The 24,839-nt window shown below is 38.8% G+C and overlaps 1 protein-coding gene across 1 annotated transcript in view; it reads right to left on the bottom strand.

Annotated features, from left to right (window-relative positions):
- FMN2 (formin 2) overlaps positions 1-24,839 on the bottom strand; it is a 373,610-nt gene that overhangs the window by 198,867 nt on the left and 149,904 nt on the right. The window contains exon 5 of the mRNA XM_021682678.2: positions 12,237-12,324. Coding sequence (XP_021538353.1) covers positions 12,237-12,324 — 88 coding nt within the window. The remainder of the gene's footprint in view (positions 1-12,236; positions 12,325-24,839) is intronic.

The following is a 24,839-nucleotide window of genomic DNA, read 5'->3' as shown; positions in this document are numbered from 1 at the left end:
CTGCTTCTTCTCCCAACCATGCTCTTCCCTCTGATAGTATGGGATTCCTTTTCTTGTACCCTTCAGATTTCACTTTCTCATTGACGCTGTTCCTGACTGCTCCCTTACCTCTCACTCTGTGCTGTTTCCATTTCCTGCTTTTGTGTATTTCTTCCATGGCACTAATGGACATTTGACATACCATACATTTTGCCTTTTTTTTTTTAATTGTTTTCTTCCCTACTGGAATGTAATTCCACATAGCCACATGTTGTTGTTGTTGTCTTGTCTTTTTGTTCTCATTTTTATACCCCAGTACCAGGAATGGAGCTGGGCACAAAGAAAGTACTCAGTAAATACCTGAGTAAGTGAATAATTAAATATGGGAAGAGATAAAGAAAGGAAGGAAATAAGACAGTAGGAATAAATGAATCAAAAGCCCCTGATATAAATTAAATGTCAATCCTGACATCTTTATGGTAAGAACAGGGGCTAATGGTTACAAGAGTATAACTAGTCACTCTAACACACTCTGACACTTATATGAAAATGTTGCTAAAGTGATCATAGTCTTTGAATGCATTCTCCTTCTTATCCCTTTAATTGGTACAGAAGTTGGGCATAGAGAGACACCCTCCACTCTGTAGCTTTCTCTGGCAAAGCATATCTGAGCATTACCTAAATCATAGAACTGACAGAAGACAGGACAGCAAGTGATAATAGAAGGAATTTTAAAGCAAATCCTCCAGTATCCATCAAGTAACCCCTTTGCAGCTTTCGTGACAGTCTTTTTCTCTCTATGATCCTTGATTCTACCCCCCACCCCCCCCACACACACACAAACACACACAGTACGGATGTGTGCTCTAGCTGAATAGCACTACTAGAAGACAGGACGGTGCTGTGAATAGCAATGACCGTCGCTAGCCAGTAGACTGGTGTTGTAGTTACGAACCATGGAGGACAAAAACCATGCACCATTTTCTCCAGCTTAAGTCACTGATACAATTACTACCATTTGAGAGTTCTTAGGAAGTACAGCACAGGGCTTCAAAGCACAGACTCTGCAGCCAGACCACCTGCTGCTTAACTTTCTTTTGCCTCCTTATCCCTAAGTTGGGGATAATAACATTACCTACCTCAAAGAGTTATTGCAAACCCTACAGCAATGACTTTATGCGCTGGCTATTATTATTATTATCAGCAATTGTACAACCTTAAACTTAGAATCATAAATCTTAGAATTAAAAGAAAACTTGCAGATAATACATTTGAACATCGTGCTCAACTTAGAATTCTCTTCACAACAATATAATTCATAAGGGCTTCATACTGTCAGTAACCATAAAGAATCCTGCTCCTAAATTCTACCATTTCCTTGAAGGAGGCTGCGAATATTCCACAGTGGCTCAAACAAGGGGAAAATCATGCCTTCACAATCCATCGTGGAAGTGATGAAGCCCATATGGGGAACTGGGAACTGCGGGTTTTCATTGCAAGGCCTAGTGTACTATTTGATTTCTTAATCATATGTAAATAATAATTGATTGAAACTGTTTAATAAATTTTACAACAAATTCAGAGGTATTTGGCTGAAAACTGCTACTGGGGAAGTAGAGATCTTATTGTATTCATGTTTGACCGTGAGGAAAGAGGTAAGACAGTCATCAGCATGAAAGATCATTACTGCAGTCATGCTCAAAGATAACATGCCATTACGTAACTTTTTAAGCCATTTTATCTGATCTCTCAGCACACAGGGCTGATTATATTTCTGATTCTATTTCTAGAATGTGCCTAGTAGGAATAGGACACAGGTGGCTCCTAAGGGAAATGTGGAAAGTGCCAATCACTCCTTCCTCTCCTCATCTCTAGTACTCTCAGATCCTCACTTCATCTGAAAGGATAAAGATGACCAGAAAACATCTTGAGGGTGGCCACTTTGGGGTGCTGAAAATGCACTTGTCAAAACACACAGAATTTTAAAGATGTCAATTTTAAAATACACACAGGATTCTAGTTATCAAAAGGGCTTCACCCTCCCCGCCCCCCCACCCAAATAATAGTCCAAATCCCCACCCCTCTCAAGGATTATGCAAAAGGAATATTGTTGCAAAAACTGCACCTTTAACACACAGTGGACAAAGGGGCAAAGTTGGTGTGATTAATTATGCACTCACACTAAGTCTCTGTGCTCAAATTTGGGCTCCCCCCTTCACTCATGCCCCATTTGGTCCTGGGCAATTCCTTTAACAATCACCAGATAACAGCATTATAAGGGCAAACATCCTGAGCTGAGCTGCAGTGGGCCTCACAGAACTTACAGGGGAGAGAGCATAGGGGTGGGGATGGGGTAGGGGGGCAATAAAAATACACAGCAAACACTTGATACATAATCAGATACTAAGTGCAAGAAAGGAAGGAATATCCACATCCAAAGCTCACAGTTTCAGAACAGCCTCAAGTATTGCGTCTCTCCTTCCCATAAAAGCATAATCAAAAAGCCCAACTGTGGAACAACGTTAAAAAAAATATAAGCTAAGTTCAACCCAGGTTTTTTCTGAGACTGTAATGACAGACTTATTAAAATAATTCCTCTTCCCTTGATTTAATGATCTATGTGTGACTTAAAATGATTTGGGAGGTCTGTCTTTGTATAAGAAACTCTCAGGAATGAATTTATATTTTAAATTAAAACATATTCTGATATTAAATTTCTAAAAGTAGGTTTTAATGAAAGTGGACCTATCTCACATGTACTTTCTCCACAACAAGGCTACAATTGATGAAAAGGTTACACAGCTCACTGGACGGAGCCCACTTTCTTCTCAAATTTCTAAGTGACTTCACATTTCAATGAAAACCATTCACTAAACCTCCCAACAGCATTTACTAGATTTTTTAATGTCTCAATAAATATAATAAACAGGTCTTAAAACTCCATATCTCATGTGAAGAAAACACTTAAAGGTAAAAAAAAAGGGGGGAGGCATGAGGCAGTTTCTAAGTGAGCCTTGTAAACTTGAGTTTCGTAAAGAAACCAGACACTGGAAAACCTGCCGGGAAAAAATAACATTGCCCACACTAACCCCAATTTTTGAGAATATTACAAAAATAAACAAATGATTATGGATAAACTTTCTTATGGTAATTAATAGGCCAGTGAAAAAGCTTGTGTCTCCACAAATGAAACCAGAAATGCTACAAAAAAGACCAGGAGTTTGTAATCTACAACTTGTTTGTTAGAAAATTTCATAAGAAAAACACTATCCAGTGGCAGCCCCACAGGGCTGAAGAACTGCTATGTGTGTAGGCTATCAAAATACATGGGAAGAGTTCCCGGAGTTCAAAAGGGTATTTCCAGATTTTTAAAGAAGTGTTTTTAATACTTATACTCAGAGCTAGAAACTAGTTTCACTGTCAGTTTAATAATATGTCAAAGCAAGAAACAGAAGCATCTGTCCCTGAATCCACTTCTACTCTTGCTCCTTACAAGATTCACTGTAGCAACAAAGCCAAACTCCCTCCCCCTGCTACCCTCACAAGCCACCCAGAGCCAACAGCGGTACGTGTGGAATATGGCGAGCTCACAGTGCCCAGAGACAATGATTAAGAAACAACACAGTTAGGGGAGGGCCCCCCCCGGGGAGGGCCCCCCCACCCCCGCCGCCACCTTTCAAATTTCCAAACCAAATTGCTCTCCTTGCTGATAAAGTACAGTCCAAAGATATGTCCATGCTCAACTTCTAAGGGCTGCTCATATAAATAATCCTCATATTTATCTCTAGCCAGAAAACAGAGATGGACACAGCCCATTAATAACTCATTATTTCAGTAATAATGACAGAAAACCCAAGCTCCAGAACAATCGAATCTGCCTCAGTTATGCACCCCTTGAACAAGTCTCCCACTTTTCCCCTCTCCTCTGGCTTTCAAATGCCATCAGGAGCAGCTTCTGCATTCCACCCCCTCTGTTGGGGCAGGGGGAAGGGGGAGAGGCTTGTAGCAGAACCTGTTCACAACAACGGAAGGAGGAATAAGTAACCTTTACGGTCTCTCTCCTCACTGGTTGGCCAGCCTCTGAGTTTCAGGAACCTCCAAAGCCTATTAACACAAGTCATTTCCGAAGAAATGCAGAAAGGCGAGGACAGAATGAATATTGACTATTTACTGTGTGTGTGTGTGTGTTTACAGGAAATAACTCATTTAAACAGCCCTTTCTACTAATGAGGAAACGGAGCCATAGAGATATGAAATAAACTGCCCAGGTTATCACTCAGCTACCCCACAACAGAACGGGGATTCCAGTCTGTCTTAAGTCAGCTGGTGCTGCTAACAAAGCTCACAGACTGGGGGTTTAAACAGGAATTTAGTGCTCACAGTTCTGGAGGCTGGAACTTGTAAGGACCCTCTTCCTAGTGTGCAGAGCCTGTGGCCTCAGTTCCTTTTCTTAAAGGATGCTAATCTTATCATGGGGGCCACCCTCATGAGCTCATCTAAGCCCGATTATCTCCCAAAGGCTCCCCGTGGTCAGCACAATCACGCTGGGGATTAGGGCTTTCAACATATGAATTTGGGGTTTGGGGGGGAGACAAACGTTCTGTCCAAAACAAAATCTGAGCAGCATGGCTCTGGAATCAGGCTTTTAATCAAAGCTAGTCTGCACTTAAAAATAAAGGGAAAAGCCAGGAAGTCTAGACAAAAGGAATAAAGAAATAGGCTTAGAGCATGAGTACAAAATGAAAGCAAGCATCCCCAAGGACTTAACCAGGGTGTATATCCCTAAAAACTCTCTGAGCATCAGTAACCTAGAAAAAAGGCACAGAAAGTCCCATGCCCTATGCGTCACAAGCTTTTTACAAGTAATCACAACCTGCTTTTGTTCACTGATAAGCTGAGCCCGACATGCTTTTTCTCTAACAAATTTGTGTATCTTTGCTTGGTTCAATCAAGAACAAGCAACTCCATTAATTAATAATTCCCTTTAAAATCTTTCTCCTCCTTTAATTCATAGCTGTGAAAAAAAATCCGCTTCATTCGTTAAGGAACAGAGTCAATAAGCAAACTGGGGAATTTGTATGAAATGACGAAGGAAGAAATGAAATTTGCCAAATATATTTTCCAGTGCTTTAGTAACTCAAAAAACCAAAACAACTGGTGGCCAGACGTATTGCGCCTTTCGTCAGTTCTCTTTTTGCCTATGTTGCATATTCTCATTTTATTAGGAAACACGGGTCCTCATTGTGAAATAAGCTAATACACTGTAGAGGGCAGTGAAGGAGCTGGACACCCATTTTGGTCCTATTAAGGTGAAGCCCCAGGCAGGCTTAATATAAACCTCCATTCCCTGCATTGTATAATGAAAATTAACTCCCTTCTTCTGGACCACTTTACACAGCTACAGGCTTATCTCATTTTATTGTGCTTTGCTTTATTGACTTGAGAGATACTGCATTTTTGTTTTTTGGGTTTTTTTTTTTTAACAAATTGAAGGTTTGTGGCAACTTGCTTCAGGCAAGTCTATGGGCACCACTTTTCCAACAGCATTTGCTCACTTCATGTCACTGTGTCACATTTTGCTGATTCTCCCAATACTTCAAACTTTTTCATCATCATTATACTTACTACGGTGATCTGTGCTCAGTGATTATGATCCACTGAAAACTCAGATTGATGGTTAGTATTTTTTAGCCATAAAGTATTTTCTAATTAAGGTATACGATGAGGGAGCAGAAGGCTAGCTGAAGACAAAGCATAAGCGGACACCCTGCAACCTCCCCTTATCCCCCACTCTTGGGTGGGACTTGTGTGACATTCTTCCAGGAATCTCCCTACTAAATGTTAATACCTTGCTAGAGGGGAAAACAACCTTAACTTGACAATGGCAAGACCTCTGGTATCTTGTAGGTCGGTCCTCTTTAGCATATGAAAGTTCCTTTGAAACCTCCCTTTTCCTTACTTCCCCCAACTCTGGAGTACATAATCAGCCATTCCTCAAGACCCACGTGCAGCAACTCTTTGTGCCCTCGGGTCCTGTCCCCGTGCTTTAATAAACCACCATTCTGCACCAAAGATGTCTCAAGAATTCTTTCTTGGTCGTTGGCTCCGGACCTCACCCCACCGAACCTCACCTATATTCTAAAAACCACATCAGTATATACACGATTTTTTAAAATTCAATGCTACTGTGCACTTAATAGACTATAGTATAGTGTAAACATAAATTTTATTTGCACTGGAAACCAAAACATTCATTTAACTCAGCTTATTTCGATATTCGCCTTATTGCAGTGGTCTGGAACCAAACCCACAACATATCTGAGATACGCCCGTATTGGCAAATAATAGAAGGAAGGGGGTTGGGGGAGAGGTAAAAATTCAAGCCAATATTTAATTCTGTCTCTTCAGATACTAATAAAAAGATCTGATTATGAAAGAGTATGTGTCCTGTTTGTCAAAAGCAATTCTCTTTTTAAATAGCTGCCAACCTAGGTGATTCCTTCCTACACAGTTATCAGGCTAAGGCTTCTGACAACTCTGAGCCCTTGTGAAGGAGGTCAGTGACAGAAGATCAAAAGAACAGCAAGATGACACAGGATCCAATAAGGAATCAGAAATTAGCAGACAGATTTCACTGGAATTTCTGATTTTTTTTGTTTAAAGATTTATTTATTTAAGAGAGAGAGAGAGAGAGAACGAGCAGGAAGGGCAGAGGGAGAGAGAATCTCTGGCTAACTCTGTGATGGGTGCAGAGTGCAACACAGGGCTCGGTCTCAGGACCCTGAGATCACGATCTGAGCAGAAACCAAGAGTGGGATGCTTAACAGACTGCACCAGGCACCCCTGGAATTTCTGATTTAAACCTAAAAGCAGGTCATTGCCCTTGTAGGGTATCCTTAACTGCATTTTTTAAAGAGCATTTGAAAAAGCAGTCATTAGGCTTAGACACCAAAGAATAAAAATAACCATCGTTTTATTGACCAGGTAGTTTACATAATTATCTTATTTGATGTCAAGACACATGATTTTGACAAATCATGATTAAAAACAATAGAACTGTCAACAAAGACATAATTTAGTACTTGTTGCCTATGGGCTCACAATACTAGTTGGCTTTAGATAGGACAGATATTAAAAGGAAGAAAGGAACGAGGGCTGGGATGCCTTGGTGGTTCAGTTTGTTAAGCATCTGCCTTGGGCTGGGGTCATGATCCCAGAGTCCTGGGATTGAGTCCTGCGTTGGGTCCCTGCTCAGCAGGGAGCCTGCTTCTCCCCTCGCCTGCAACTTCCCTTGTTTGTGCTCTCGCTCCCTCTCTCTCTCTCTCTCTCTGTCTGACAAAGAAGTAAATAAAACCTTAAAAAAAAAAAAAGGAAAGAAAGAAAGGAACAAGGGTCAATACTTTGGACTGGACAATGCTGGAAGGTTAGCAAAACTTATTTCTATGTGTGAGATCATTAAATACATCTTAGGTATCTCTTGCTATAGTATCTTTAATCTATTTTAAAACATGTATACTGAGGGAATGTAATAGTGTATATGAGCCAGTTAAAGCTTCAACTTTAGGGGCAGTCAACTGTCCTAATATCTATACCTCAGGGATGGTAAGACAGCACTATGTAAGAAAGGCCATACTTCCTCAATTTCTTTCATAAGTATTCTGTAGTTTTTAGAGTACAGATCCTTTACCTCTTTGGTTAGGTTTATTTCTAGGTATCGTATGGTTTTGGGTGCAATTGTAAATAGGATCTATTCCTTAATTTGTCTTTCTCCTGTTTCATTGTTTGTGTATAGAAATGCAACTGATTTCTGTGCATTGCTTTTATATCCTGCCATGTTGCAGAATTCCTGATCATAGGGGAAGGGAGGGAAAACTGAATGGGAAGTAATCAGAGAGGGAGAAAAACCATGAGAGACTCTTGACTATAGGAAACAAACTGAGGGTTGCTGGAGGGGAGGTGGTAGGGGAATGGGGTAACTGGGTGACGGGCATTAAGGAGGGCACGTGATGTGATAAGCACTGGGTGTTATATGCAATTGATGAATAACTGAACTCTACATCTGAAACTAATGATGTACTATATGTTGACTAACTGAATTTAAATATAGAAAAAGAGTCCATACTTCAGGGGCAGTTATTACAAGTTACTAGATCAGTAACTGAGGCTTTGCTAATTAGCATTCTAATATGTCAAGTGGGCATTTACTGGTGAAACTAAAAGGATACAAGACACGTGGAGTAGCTAAAATCTCTTAGAGATGCTCCACTCCACCCCTGTGCACAGACAGCATAAAAACTTAGGGGAGTCTATAGCTTGATCTTTAAGGACGCTGCCAGAGGCTTAGTCCCTAACTGGTCCTCAGTCCAGCTACCAGCTGAGTTCGATTTCTAGTTGCCAGCTACAGATTATAAGGGTAACAGATTCCTACCTCTGTGATGTGTTTGCCTCAAACTGGAACAAATCTTTCAGACAAGATACTGAGGAGAGTCCCAAAAGGACAGAGAGCTAGACAACCTCAGGTTTACAAAGCAGGCTTTTCAAACTGTTTAATTCCCTGGCCAATAAATAGTTGTATTATAAACATACATATATGAAGGAGAATGATATCAGAAACTTGTTTCCATTTGATCCAATAGTAGAATTACTCTACTCCTGGTGTACCAAGCAATATTACTCACAGCACCCCCTTCCACTCTCAAAGGTATCACAGTTTGGATGATAAATTATGTGGATATTCTACCTAGTGGTGAGACTGTAGGGGATAAAACCGAGCCCTATGAAATTTCAAACTGCTCTGCAGCTACTATTTTCTACCAAAACGATCCTGGAGCTGTGACGACCACACTGACTCCCGAAGTACAGATGGAATGCTGTATACAAACTTCAATCTCTTTTCACCAAACTCAACTACAGAGCTATAGGATACTCTCATCATGAAAATAACAGGCTAGATGACTTGAATCAATCCTCCCATTGAGAGTAATTTAAAATGCAGGATAAAATATATTTATCAAATATCTGAAAAGCATCAAAAAACAGCCAAGAGGGGAATTACCATGCTAAACAAGAGAGAATGCAGAAAAATGAGCCAGTTCAGAAACTGCTTTAGCCCTATCCCAAGGAACCTGAACTTTCTATTGACAGCCTGATGGAGCCAAAGGCCAAACATTAAAGCTGAGGGCCCACACAAAGTAGAGATTCTAGCCTTAGGTGACAATAAACTGGAACTCAAAGGGCTATGCACCCAGGGAAGTCAACTCAGCAATGGATGAGCAGTTAGCATTGCCTCAGGGGATCCCTAGAGCTTGATTTAAGGAGATTCTAAAGGCATAATGACCCTAAGCTCTAGCACACTAGGTAAATCATTTCTGAAAAGCACCTTCATCCTAGACTTTAAATTATTCTAAACCATTGGAGTGTTTCTGTTTTGTTTTGTTTTGTTTTTTTCCAGAGGTGGCACACCACAGTTTCACCCTTCCCGTTGGAAAACTGTGACAATTTACAGGATAGTTTAGAAGATACCAGAACACACTGCCAACTGCATTAGAGCTGCTCACGTCCTCACTGTAACCTTTGTGCGCATGTGCGCACATGCACACTCGCCGTTAATTATTTGGGACTGCCTCACCTGTATTGCCACATTAGTGAACTTAGTCAAGAAACCGATCCTTTCTTCCCTCTTTGCCCTTTGACTCAATATGCCACTGAGGACCCTACATGTGCCCATTGCAGAAAATAACCTTTGAGTCTGAGCAGGGTGTGATGCTCAGCGGACATGGTGGCAAGACCACGATTAGAATTTTGGCACCTCTAATCCAAACCTTCCACGCTAATTACTCTAACATGGCGCTTTAAAAATAGAAACATTACAAAGTAAACTCAACCTTAACCTTTTTTGGAGTTTTGGTGAGAGAAAAAGAGAAAAAAATTTTCTGCTTTGTTACATATACTCGGTTTTCAAGATACCAATGCTGGTTGTAGAAAAAGCACCATCTTGAGAAAGCAGCTCCCGTGAATGAAAAGAGCAGGACCAGGGAGTGAAGAGGGCTGGGCCCAAGCTTAGTCTGTTCCACTAACGTGCTTTGCGACCTTGAAAAAGAAACCTAACCACCAAAAAGGTCTTCGTTTGCTCTTCTACAAGATGACACTAGAGGCCTGGATAAATTCTGTGGCTGCTTCTACAACCAAAATCAATGATGTTTATGCTTCTGTGGATTTCTCAGTGGAGGCATGTCCTGATAGAAGTCAAGTTTATTCTAGAGGCCACGAGTGACTCTCACATGTAAATCATGATTCCAGACAACATACTGAGACAGAACAGGACTTTATTCACTGCAAGGCATACCACTTGCTTCTTCAGACTTAAATTTTAAAGCAACTGTTTTTTAGAAAACCATGTACAGGGTTTCAAAGTGACTCAAGCAATCACTTCACATCCTAATAGGATAAAGTTTATGCATAATTCTGCGTGACCCTTCAACTACTGACGTTCATGCCATGTTATTGTTAGCATTGCATGTTAAACTAGCAAGTTTTCAATGAACTCTCACTGGCTTTACCACAGACACAGATGTTAGGCGGACTCCTTTGTTCATAAGGTTCTCATTATTAACTCAACCCGGGTTGAATATTTGACTGAAGGAAAGGACCATATCATTATTTTCAGATTTCATTCTATGACTTAACTGGGCTACATCTGCCAGCTTTAGAAACGCCAAGTACTTCTTGGCGCCAGCCTTGGCGTCCTGTTCTGTGACTACTACCCTCAATGCTTCAGTTTGAGGAAGTCTCCTCACCATCAAAACAGTTTAATAAAAACTTAAATTATGATTAAGAGTTACTCATCAATTGACAGAACATACCAGGCTTGTGCTATTTATGAATTATTCCACACAGTATTTTAAGGCTAACAAATAGAATCCACATTCATAAAGGGGTAAGCTAGAAAGCCAGTTAAATGTTTTCATAATTTATAAAGTCTGGGTTATACTTGAAACCATATTTCTTTAATAGGTAAACTGGCATTCCATTGGATAAATCAATCTGCTTTAAATCTATTCTAAGGCTCTGGACAGCTTATGAGACATTCTGAATATAAATATATTTCCTCTATTCACCTTTGGGCAATATCTCTCAGCATAAATGTGATAGGAAGATATGGCACAGGAATGCCTGTCAATTATAGGGTGGATTTCAAGTACTTAAAATATTGACACTAAAGCCACTTACAAAACGTTAAAATCAGCCTAACTCTAAACGGGGAGAATATTTTATAAGGCTGGTTAAAGATATAAATTAAAACAACAACATAAAAGAAATAACAAAAGGCCCTGATATGACTGCTTCCATGTGTCTGGATCACCAACAATAATATAAGTGGGCAAGAATCATTTGAAACTATCTTTGATGGTTATTAGAAAAAAATAATTCAATCCCTCTATGCATAGAAAAGCCCAGGGGTTTACATATAGTCATACCAAATGATTGAAAGAAGAGGGACAGTTTTCCACCCTAAAAAGTTATACATAATAAATTTGCTTTTGTGATTCTTTCAGCATCTCATCATATCTGGGGACAGGAGGACTAAGAGAACATGCCCCCTCACCTGTCCAATGCTTTATAGACATCCGCAACAAACGATCATTCAGCCTCTTGAACACTTGAGTTTTCATTTAATTACTATACATGGCAATCCAGTCTACTATTCGACATCTCTAATCATAAAAACATTCTTAAAATAATAACAATAAAACAAGCATCCATGTAACTCCTACACTGGTTGAAGACAATCTGTTAGAAAATTTATGTTAGCTCATCAAACACTTGAGATTCAAGTCTCAACATATTTATCTCTCCAGTACACTATTTTCAGGTATTTTCAATGGCTGAGACATACCACTATCACTCCTGCTTATCAGTCACTCTTTGAGCATGGCATCCTGAAGTAAATACGTCAGATATAGTCTAATTCACTACAGAGCACAGTGGGACCAGTATTTCTGATGAATTAAAAATGAAATATTTATTAATGCAGATGAAATATGTCACACGAGAATCAGGCTTTTAGCAAAATATAGAAACAACATAAAAGTCAAGTTACTAGTAACCCTTCCAGAAACGATCATGGTAGAAAGTTTGGTAGCACTTACAGGAAACATACTAATCTCAAAAACTCTAAAATAACTTTACCACCAAACAGCACATCTGTCAGCCCAAATCTGGGTATTCAAAAGCTGAATTTTTATGTTTACACTCACCATGTTGTATATCTTTCATATCTAAATGAAGGCTAGACATTAATATTCCAACTGCTTGTGATCTTTTGTTGCTTAATAACTTGACCACCTGCTCAAAGAAAGGAAAAGGGGAAAATGTTAATTTGAATTCCAATGATATACTTGATAACTTGTTCTTTTTAATCCTAAATGAAGAACATATAGCTTAACGTCATTACTTTAAGTATTCCAAACTGATCTGGAAAGAACTTTCATGTTTTATGTCTTCCATCCTTAAAATCCACCATCCTCAGCCAACAGCCTCAACGGCAGGCTCTTTACCAGTTTTTTAAGAGACTGATCTGGGGACACCTGGGTGGCTCAGTCATTAAAAGTCTGCCTTTGGCTCAGGTCATGATCCCAGGGTCCTGGGATCGAGCCCCCCGTCGGGCTCCCCGCTCGGCGGGAAGCCTGCTTCTCCCTCTCCCACTCCCCCTGCTTGTGTTCCCTCTTTCGCTGTGTGTCTCTCTCTCTGTGTCAAATAAATAAATAAAATCTTAAATAAATAAATAAATAAGAGACTGATCTGTCAGCGAGTCAAATTTCTAATAGTTTAGGATATTAGTTTGGTCTCCATGAAATAACAATTACACATTTGATAATTTGCAGCCTGAGATTTTAAGTGTTCCTTTCATAATGTCGGGCCTTAAAACACTGGTCAACAAGCAAAGGGTAAAGTCTACACACAGAGAATCTGTTAGATCAGACCTGTTTGAGCCCAAAAGAGAAAACGTCCTTTGATTCTTCAAAGGAAAGCTTTCTTCTTTTCAGAAAGCTCACTGTCTTACTGACAGTCCCTCTCATTCTGCATTTGGCCCACATTTTGTGGGGAACTTTCCAACTAATTAATAGAGGAATACAAGCAGCAAATTCAAAGGGCTATGTCTGCTCAATCTCAAATCTGGCTTTCCAGAGAGTCCTAACGAGTCAGTCAATCCACACACCCCACAAGAAGTTTTCCTAAAATAGAGGTGGGCATGCTGCTTTGGACATACACATTTAAACTATGTTTTCCAGACACTGACACACCACTGATAAATCCTGCTTATGAAACCATTATCCCAGGTCCTGAAGGGCAGCAATTTCTATTTACTGTCATGGTTTTGTTATAAGTCTGCTTAGAGGAAGCACTGGAGGAAAAGGGGAAAAAAGGTTATGGTCTGATTATCAGAAGTGATAGCTGCCCTAATATCTATCACATTTGTCGACCTTGTCTTTCTTTTTTTGTTTAAGTTGTGCCGGTCAGTAAACTAATAAAATAATCATGTCCAGCTGTCACACAAAGTTTCAGAGTAAAACAATATTCTTAACAGCAATAATAGCATTCTTGGTTCCCCAGCAGGGATGGGGGTAGAGAACAAAACAAACACTTTCAGAAGGACCAACCACAAAAACCTCCACACTCGTTTCTGCAAGCTTCTTGTAGAAAGGAATAATACCCCACAAGAGACCGTGCTTCCTCAAAAGAATATATATGTACACACACACATACACACACACATATGTATATAAATTTTGATTCTTAATTTGCTCTTCAAACATTTTATTAAAGTTCAGCTACAATATTACCTTAGAACTTGAATACGAATCCATTCATACCCCAAGTATTTCTATCAATAATGTTATCTTCTTCAGAAGTGAATAGAAACTTAATATCAGAAAAACAAAAGGCATGTATTCTGTCCTCAGAAACATTTTCTAATGTCAGGTAAATACAATCTGGGTCCAATCCGTGGTACTCTGACAAAACTAAATGCATTGGCATCCATATGTCAATTGACCTTTCTGCAGTGCTGACAGGCTGATCACACCTTTATAGAAACTCTTTATTCCACAGCTCCTGGCAGCCCTTCTCGGGCCTTTTCCAGGTGAATTATTCTGATTTCACCTTAAATACTGGCATATTTCAGAGTTCTGTTCTGAGTACTTTATTCTGTTGACTTTATGACCTATAATTTCTCTTCTATAGACATACATGCCAACACTTATAAATTCATTCTTATAACTGTAACTTCAACTCTACAGTATCCTACTTTCCTAACAGATATCTGCACATAAATCTCCATTTGACATGTCTAAGACCAAACTCGTCATCAGGTCCACCCCAAAACCTATCCATCTTCTCCTCTTTTATTCCATATGTTGAGATAATGGCACCACCATTTTCCACCCACCTACTAAAGTTAGAAATCTCGAAATCAATCTAGACTCTTCTAGACTAGACTCTACCTCTACTTCATCTGTATACTCTGGTCTGTTAACAAGTCCTGTCAATTGTAACTCCTCTATATTTTTGGAACCCACCCTTCCTCTTCAACTCTATTGTCAGCATTTATTTCTATGTTTTATCTTACATAGATCAATGCAAAAAATTTCTAACTAGCCTCCCAAATCTAGTGCAGTAGCTCTCAACATGTGCTCCCTGGACCAGCAGGCATGATCATCACCTGGGAACTTTTTAAAAATGCAAAATCATGGGCCCTATCACAAACCTACTAACCAGAAAGTGTTGGCAAAAACAGATTTTCCTCAATCCGCACTTCAAAAAACCTTTTAAGTGACTCTAGAATCACTGATAACTGCCACTGCTTCCTGTCCATTCTCCAAACTGATTTCCAAGTACCATCTCTAAGAGTGTTGATATTTGCATGTCCTTCCTTGCTCTTTAAACCTGAGTGGCTCATATTTACACGTTAGTCTTTTAAAAGGTCATACAGACTTCCAGTCCATGAGCATGGAATACCTTTGCATTTGTTTGTGTCATCTTCAATTTCTTTCAGCAATTTTTTTTATAGTTCTCAGAGTATAGATTGAAAGAATTAATATTGTTAAAATGTCCATACTACCCAAAGGAATCTAGATTCGATGCAATCCCTATCAAAATACCAATACAATTTTTCATAGAACTAGAACAAGTAATCCTAAAATTAGTATGGAACCACAAAAGACCCTGAGTAGCCAAAGCAATCTTGAAAAAGAAGAACAAAACTAGAGGTTATCACAATCCCAGATTTCAAGGCACACCACAAAGCTATAATAATCAAAACAGTATGGTACAAAAACAGACACATAGATCAATGTAACAGAATAGAAAACCCAGAAATAAACCCACAATTATATGGCCAATTAACCTACAACAAAGGAGATAAAAATATACAAGATAGTCTCTTCCATAAATGGTGCTGGGAAAACTGGACAGCTACATGCAGAAGAATGAAGCTAGACAACTTTCTTACACCATACACAAAAACAAACTCAAAGTGGATTAAAGACCTACATGTGAGACCTGAAACCATAAAACTCCTAGAAAAGCAACATAGGCAGTAATCTCTTTGACATGGGCCTCAGCAACATTTTTCTAGATATGTCTTCTCAGGCAAGGGAAACAAAAGCAAAAATAAATTATTGGAACTACACCAAAATGAAGAGCTTTTGCATATGAAGGAAACCATCAACAAAATGAAAAGGCAACCTACTGAATGGGAGAAGATTTTGGTAAATGATATATCCAATAATATATAAAGAACTTATATAATTCAGTACCAATAATAATAATAACCCAATTAAGAAATGGGCAGAAAACCTGAATAGACATTTTTCCAAAGAAGACATACAGATGACCAAGAGGCACACAAAAGGATGCTCAACATCACTAATCATCAAAGAAATGCAAATCAAAACCACAATGAGGTATAACCTCACATCAGTCAGAATGGCTAGTATGAAAAAGACAAGAAATAATAAGTACTGGTGAGGATATGAAGAAAAAGGAACACTCATGCACTGCTGGTGGAATGTAAATTGGGTGTGGTCACTGTGGAAAACAGTGTTGAGGTTCCTCAAAAAATTAAAAATAGAAATACCATATGATCTAGTAATTCCACTACTGGGTATTTATCCAAAGGAAATGAAAACACCAATTTGAAAAGACATATGCACCCCAATGTTTACTGCATTATTTACAATAGCCAAGATATGGAAGCAAGCTAAGTGTCCACTGACTGATGAATGGATAAAGAAGATATGGTATATACATACACTGGAATATTACTTAGCCATAAAAAAGAATGTAATCTTGCCATTTGTGACAATATGGTTGGACCTATAGGTTATTGTGCTACGTGAAATAAGTCAGAGAAAGACAAATGCCATATAATCTCACTTACATATGGAATCTAAAAAAGAAAACGCATGAACAAACAAACAAACAAAAATAGACCCATAAACAGAGAACAAATTATTGGTTGTCAGAGGGGAAGAAGGTGGGAGGATGGGCAAAATGGGTGAAGAGGAGTGGGAGAGACAGGCTTCCCATTAAGGAATGAATAAATCATAGGAATAAAAAGTATAGCATGAAGAATATAGCCAATGATTCTATAATAGTGACGTATGGGGACAGATGGTAGCTACACTTGTGGTGAGCACAGCATAACATATAAAGATGTTGAATCATTATGCTGTACACCTGAAATTAATGTAACACTGTGTGTCAACTATACGTCAATCTAAAAAATAAAATAAAATGTCACATAGACTGTTCACTTGCTTTTCCTGTTATAATTCAAATGAGCTTACTATAAACTATTATTTTACATTTAAATCCCTAAGATTATAAGTAGGAATAACTATCCATCACTTTCTAGAAGGCATATACACAGGAAAGGACAGATGTTTAAAAGGATCGACTCTATAGTTCCCTAGAGTAACTCAACTTTTATATTACAAACCATAGTCATTATTTTTCTTTCTTTTAAAAAACACCCTGGATGGGGCACCTGGGTGGCTCAGTCAGTTAAGCAGCTGCCTTCAGCTCAGGTCATGATCTCAGGGTCCTAGGATGGAGTCCTGCATCGCTTCTCCCTCTGCCGCTCTCCCTGCTTGTTCTCTCTCTCCCTCTCTCTTTCTCTCTGACAAATAAATAAATAAAATCTTTAAAAAAGAAACACCCTGGATAACAAGAACCTGAAACTATCAAACTAGAACATTCTTAGAATCCAGGTACTACAGGTGCAACGGAGAGGAGAGAGTTGACTCTTAGAAATTGATCTCAGAAAACTTAGTTGAAAAATGGAAAATGCAGAATCAACAAATTCGAAATCTACAAAAATTAGAACATATAACCAGAAAAAAAGGACTATTTGAATTTATCTAACTTCACATATTAGATTCAGCTAATATTCTTAATAAAGTTTTTATCTTAGATTAACCAAGAAGGCAGGACTCTGTAGGGATTATGAACATGGACTCTGGAAAATAAACCATTACGTTTCAAACTTTAATATGCACATGAGTTATCTGGGATCTTTTTAAAATGCAGATTCTGATTCTTAGGTCTGGGGAGAGCTTTCGGGAAAAGTTACTCCAACATCCTAAAGACTTAGTTTCCTTATTTAAAAAAAAAATAACAGCACCATCGACTTCAAAAAGCCATAGTGGGTATTCAGCATAATGCACTTGACACTCTTGGGAATATACCTAGCAAAAAATGTATTCACTTTGATAGTAATAGCTATACGAAGTAATAGCTATACTTAGGGAAGCATTTTAAATGGTTTCTCAAAAATAAAATATCTGTCAACTTTTCATTACTCAGTTTAAGTCTACTAAAGAATTAATAATCTCACCATCCGCTCATGTAATTTCCTAGGAAATCTGGACCTTTATTAGTTCAGAGTAGTTTTCCAGTGGTTGCAAATGACTTCTCCCTTAATTCTCTTCCTGGCATCCAACATGACCAATGGCATGTCTGCTTTAACCAGGTGCAATTTTAGGCCATAGAAAGAAAACAAAACTGTACATATGGCCCCAGTCAAACTTTTACAATCCTAATATAGTTAATATAATTAGGCTGCATAACTAGAAATGTGTTTCAAATTAACATTAACTAATTTGTGGCTTGAATGATTACTGTATCAAGGAGATATACTTGGTCTATTTCCACTGTCCATACTTTTTTTTTTGATTTCTTCATTTAATTATAAACTAAGCAAGTGCTTGAAACTTATAGTAGAATTATTATGGTAGAAGCAGCAAAGATAACAAGGATGTATTCAGGGCGCCTGGGTGGCTCAGTCAGTTAAGCGTCTGCCTTCAGCTCAAGTCATGATCCCAGGGTCCTAGGATTGAGTCCTGCATTGGGCTCCCTGCTTGGCAGGGCGTCTGCTTCTCCCTCTGCCTTCCACTCCCCTTGCTTGTGCTCTCTCTCTCTGTCAAATAAATAAATAAAATCTCAAAAAAAAAAAAAAACACAACAAGGATGTATTCACACATTTTTGTAGATTGTTAAATATTAATGTTTCTGTGTTATTTTAAAAACCTGCTACCTGGCTGACTGTATGGAAATTTCTAATAATGGGAGTCCCAGGACAGTACACACTAATTAAATAGGTACATCAAAAGCTTAAGATGGAGCACAACTTGCAACTAGAAATTCTGAAAACTACCAGTTTTCACTAACTTGAGTTTTGTTTTCTTTCTAAACTTCAAGCACCATTCTATGAAAATGTACAGTAAAATGACAGAGACAAGACTTAGTCTTCACTTTACCTCTTCTTTCCACTGCCCACTCCCTTATCCTTCTATCCTGGCAAAGGGAAGTAGGGAGAGCATGCATGAGTCTGACAGGACCATATCCTGCATTGTTCAGGCTGTGCTCCACAAAGCACGCAGAGTGAGGGGGGAGCCAGCTCACCCAGGGAAAGGGATACCCTTCCCTAATTCTAACAAAGACTCCTTGTGGGTTAGCTGCAACTCTGGGTCAAAATTCCAGCTCCATTACTGGCACATCCTCGGGCATCTTACTAAATCACTTTGATCCTCCTGTCCTGATCTGAAAAATAGAGGGCATGCTTTATACAGAGGTTTATATGAGGATTACTGCAGATGTAAAAAAGTGTTACCTACTCAAAATGTAGATCATAGGCTGCTGCCAAGTCCTGTGTGTTACCTGTCCAGTAAGAAATAAATATGTACAGAAATTCAGAGCAAGTACTAGGAATTTTATAGCAATATGATGGAGTGACGTTTTATCTGTTGAATTTAGATTTGTATGTCTTTCTTTGGGTTCTTCTAATTTCATTTGTGTAGTAATTCATTTATATTGTAGTTTACAAAAGTATCAGAACATAATGGATTGGGGATTTAAAAACTGGTCCTTCTCTAGGACAGATTGAGATGGGAGCACCTGGACAAAGGCCAGGACTTAGGTGCCACAGACTGAATATTTGTGTCCCCCCAAATCTATGTTGAAGCCTCATGCTCAATGTGATGGTATCAGGATGTGGAGCCTCAGGGTATTGATTAGTCATAAGAGCGGAACCCTCAAAAATGGGATTAGTTCATGCTACTCTAGAAACTACAGAACACTTATGAAAGAAATTGAAGAAGACAAAAAAAGATGGAAAACCTTCCATGCTATGGATTGGAAGAATAAACATTGTTAAAATGTCTATGCTGCCCAGAGCAATCTATACTTTCAGTGCCATCCAGATTAAAATACCAATGGCATTTTTCAAAGAGCTGGAACAAACAATCCTAAAATTTGTATAGAACCAGAAAAGACCCCGAATTGCCAAGGGAATGTTGAAAAAGAAAAACAAAGCTGGGGCATCACGTTGCCTGATTTCAAGCTATATTACAAAGCTGTGATCATCAAGACAGCATGGTAGTGGCACAAAAACAGACACATAGATCAATGGAACAGAATAGGGACCCCAGAAATGGACCCTCAACTCTATGGTCAACTAATCTTCGACATATCAGGAAAGAATATTCAATGGAAAAAAAGACAGTCTCTTCAATAAATGGTGCTGGGAAAATTGGACAGCCACATGCAGAAGAATGAAACTGGACCATTCTTACAGCATACACAAAGATAAACTCAAAATGGATGGAAGACCTCACTGTGAGACAGGAATCCATCAAAACCCTAGAGGAGAAAATAGGCAGTAACTTCTTCAACATCGGCCACAGCAACTTCTTTCAAGACACGTCACCAAAGACAAGGGAAACAAAAGCAAAAATGAACTTTTAGGACTTCATCAAGATAAAAAGCTTCTGCACAGCAAAGGAAACAGTCAACAAAACTAAGAGGCAACCCATGGAATGGGAGAAGATATTTGCAAATGACATTACAGATAAAAGGCTGGTATCCAAGATCTATAAAAAACTTCTCAAACTCAACACCCAAAAAACAAATAATCAAGTCAAAAAATGGGCAGAAGACATGAACAGACATATCTCCAAAGAAGACATATGAATAGCTAACAGACACATGAAAAGATGTTCAACATCATTAGCCATCAGGGAAATTCAAATCAAAACCACATTGAGACACCACCTTACACCAGTTAGAATGGCAAAAATTAACAAGGCAGGAAAACAACAAATGTTGGAGAGGATGTGGAGAAAGGGGAACTTTCTTACACTTGGTGGGAATGCAAATTGGTACAGCCACTTTGGAAAACAGTATGGAGGTTCCTCAAAAAGTTAAAAATAGAGCTACCCTATGACCCCACAATTGCATTACTAGGTATTTACAACAAAGATACAGATGTAGTGAAAAGAAGGGCCACCTGCACCCCAGTGTTCATAGCAGCAATGTCCACAATAGCCAAACTGTGGAAGGAGCTGAGATGCTCTTCAACAGACGAATGGATAAAGAAGATGTGGTCCATCTATACAATGGGATATTACTCGGCCATCAAAGAGGATTAATACCCACCATTTGCATCGACATGGATAGAACTGGAGGGGATTATTCTAAGTGAAATAAGTCAAGCAGAGAAAGACAATTATCATATGGTTTCACTTATATGTGGAACATAAGGAATAGCATGGAGGACATTAGGAGAAGAAAGGGAAAAATGAAGGGGGTGAATCAGAGGGGGAGACGAACCATGAGAGACTCTGGACTCTGGGAAACAAACTGAGGGTTTCAGAGGGGAGGCGGGTGGGGGGTATGGGTTAGCCTGGTGATGGGTATTAAGGAGGGCATGTATTGCAATGAGCACTGGGTGTTATACGCAAACAGTGAATCATGGAACACTACATCAAAAACTAATGAAGTACTGTATGGTGACTAACATAATAAAAAAATAAAATAAATAAATACATAAATACATACATCAATCAATCAATCAATAATGGGATTAGTGTCCTTATAAAAGAGGCCCCAAAGAGACCCTTCGTCCCTTCTGCCATGTGAGGACACAGCAAAAAGATGGCTATCAGGAAGAAGGCTCCAATCCAGATACTGAATCTACCAGTGCCTTGATCTTGGACTTCCCACCCTCCACAACTGTGAGAAATAGATCTCTGTTGTTCATTAGCCACCAAGTCTATGACATTCTGTTATAGCAGCCTGAACGGACTAAGGCACTGGGGAAAGAAGGCGAGAATGATAAGGAAGACATTGACTCAAAATCTACCCATAATTCCCCGTACCTTTCCTTACAACCTCAGGGTAAAGACAGCAGCAGAACTCTCACTGAGACTGCAAGACCCCAGTGGTCCCCAGATGAAGAACATTTTACTTTGCTGCCTCTGCCCACATCATCCTAGGCAAACCCAAATAAATCCATGTGGCTGGTAAAATAACTAGCTGTTTTACTTTTAAGATGCCCAAGTTGAAAAGTAAAAGCAACAGAATACTAATTCACTAAACATTATTATTAGCGTTAGTGCCCAGTATAACTCCTACACTTAAAACTAAGGACAAATCCTTAATGAACTCTTTCATGGTAGACCTCCAATCAACAGACCTATGTCAACATTAGACAAAGAACAAACAACATAAACAAAGAACAAAAGATTATTGATGAATTCTCTAGAACCATGCTGTCCAATACTGAGCAACTAGCTCATATAGCTAGTCAGGCACTTGAAATAAGCAGACTTAAAAGATTTGTTTGTTTTTTTTTTAAAAGAATTTTATTTTGCCTGTCTCTTTATACTTTTTTTAATGTGGCTACTATAAAATGAAAAATTGTGTATGTGGCTTGCATTATATTTCTACTGGGCAGCAATGAATGAGCAATAAGATCTAACAAATTTAGAATTAGTATTTGGGAACAAATCTGACATGTGTTTTTTTTTTCTTTCTTTTTTTTCTGTTTTTGTTTTAGCTTGTACCTAGATTTCCTTTTTATTAAGTTCAGAAATAAAGGAAGCTAAAGATGGCATCTGTGTCAGTTTCCTTGGCTGTTGAACAGGCCTCACTTCCGGGTCAGTTAAAACAAAAAAAGAAAAAAAAAAAAAGGAAAAAAAAAAAAAAACACATGTCAGATTTGTTCCCAGTTAGATAGTGTAAGCAAAACAAGTCAAAAGTATACTTCAACAAATAATACATTATATGTTAAAAAAAAAAGAAGAAGAAGAAGAAGAAGATAGCAGGAGGGGAAGGATGAAGGGGGGGAATCGGAGGGGGAGACGAACCATGAGACACAATGGACTCTGAAAAACAAACTGAGGGTTCCAGAGGGGAGGGGGGTGGGGGGATGGGTTAGCCTGGTGATGGGTATTAAAGAGGGCACGTTCTGCATGGAGCACTGGGTGTTACACGCAAACAATGAATCATGGAACACTACATCAAAAACTAATGAGGTAATGTATGGTGATTAACATAACATAATAATAAAAAAATAAATAAAAAATAAAAATTAAAAAAGTATACTTCGAGAGAATGACGTGACACATATACCAGAATATGAGGCCCCTGAGTGAATTTAGGAGATTCTTCTTTCCACTACCATACTCCAGAGAACTGAAACACCACATATTCAAAATCCTTTCTTTGAGACTTTCTTTGAGACTGATCTGAACCTTCCAATTGATCAAATGTGGTTCACACTACTTACTGATTATTAAAAAACTAACCTAAATGAAGCTATTTATAGAAATTAAAATAATGTGGTTTTTTTTTACTGTTTACAGAAATCATACCTGATCTTTAAGTGTCAGTTTCAGCATCAAAATAGTAGTAAAGAATAAACCAGCATAGTATCATCCCTCACACACAATCACACCAACAGTTTCATAGACATATTTCCATACTTTCAATAGAATCTTTCCTTTACTATATGTCTTCTAAACAACATCCTTCTGTGACAGACTAGATTCCCTCTGTAGACTGGCCTATCTGCTCTGAGGCTCTGAATGGAGCCATTTAATGTTGGCAAGCTACAAATCTTAGCTGAAATTTCTGTTCTGTTCAACAGTCAGCTCTCTCCCCTCATACACTTGCCTTGGCCCCTACATCTTTTATTTTTGTCCTCCTTAATTTTTTATCCTTTCTGCAATATCATTTCATATGTTTCTCTTCCTGCCTCAGGAAACAATATTTTGCAGTATCTTTAGATGGTTATTTCTCCAATTATTTCCCTGGATTCTCTCTCCACTTCCTACCACCAACCTACAAGCACTGCAAGGCCCTTTTGCTGCCTTTTTTTAAAGTGCTTTTCTCTCTAAACAGTTCATCCATAGTCTTTAGAAGGGTCTCACAAATTTATATTGTATAGATTGCTCACAGTTCTGACTACAAGTCTATGTCTTCAATTATCTTCTGGGCACTTCCACTTGGAGGCCTTCCCTCCTTCTCCAACTCAGCATTGACCAAATACTAAGCACATTCATTCAACAAAAATAAGGGCCTTTGCAGCAGGTCCCATGTTTAAGAACTTATGCCACAAAATCCTCTTGATTATTCATCAATAGAACTTCTGAGTTTTAGTGGTTATATGGCTGGCCAGCTAACACAGCATTTTTCACAGCCTACTTTATACCTAGATATAGCCGTGCGACCAAGGTACAGACAATAGAATGTAGAGAGCAATACAGCACGGCCACAAAAAGGAATCTCTTTGCTCTCTAATTCCTCTTTCGTTCTTGAATTCTGCTTAAAGACAGAATTATGGAAATAAGCCATCTTCAGCCATAATATACCCTAGGGGCAGTGAAGCAACTGAAGAGCTTGGAAATCAATCTCTGGACAACCTTGTGGAATCGAGCCATCCTATCTCCCTGGACACTTACCTGCCCAGACCCATTTCCATAAAGAGGAAAATTAACTTTCCATCTTTTATAGGTCACAGTGGATACAGCCAAACCAATATTTTAACTAAGGCATCCATTAAGTACAGATATTCTATTAGACATAGGGGCAAATGCACAGAAGACCAAGAAGATGGAGGAATTCTTCAGCCTCTGTTCACCTACCTCTATTCCACAACCCCTATATCTCAGCCAGGGGTACCACCAGCCTGACATCAGTATGGAGACCTTTGACCCATTTCTCCTCTTCATTTCCATATCCAGTCACACATCAAAGTCCACTGATGTTTCCTTATCTTCCCTTCCTCTCTTCGACTACCACCACCTTGGTGCAAGTTCTTTTCACCTACTCACACAGTGTGGGAGTTTTCTGCCTCTAGGGCCCCAGTCCTGCTCTCAGACCACCATCCTTTAAAGGCTGCTTTCACCATGCCATTTCTCTTAACAGACATTTAATGGCCCTGTATTTTTCTGCTCTAATTTCTATTGTCAAAAGGACAAACTCAGACAACTCCCCGGACAGGATGTTCAAGTATC

The sequence above is a fragment of the Neomonachus schauinslandi genome, chromosome 6, assembly GCF_002201575.2.
Source record: "Neomonachus schauinslandi chromosome 6, ASM220157v2, whole genome shotgun sequence".
Lineage (NCBI taxonomy): Eukaryota > Metazoa > Chordata > Mammalia > Carnivora > Phocidae > Neomonachus > Neomonachus schauinslandi.
Note: the sequence above shows the minus strand (reverse complement) of the source record. Positions and strands in the feature narration are given on the sequence as shown.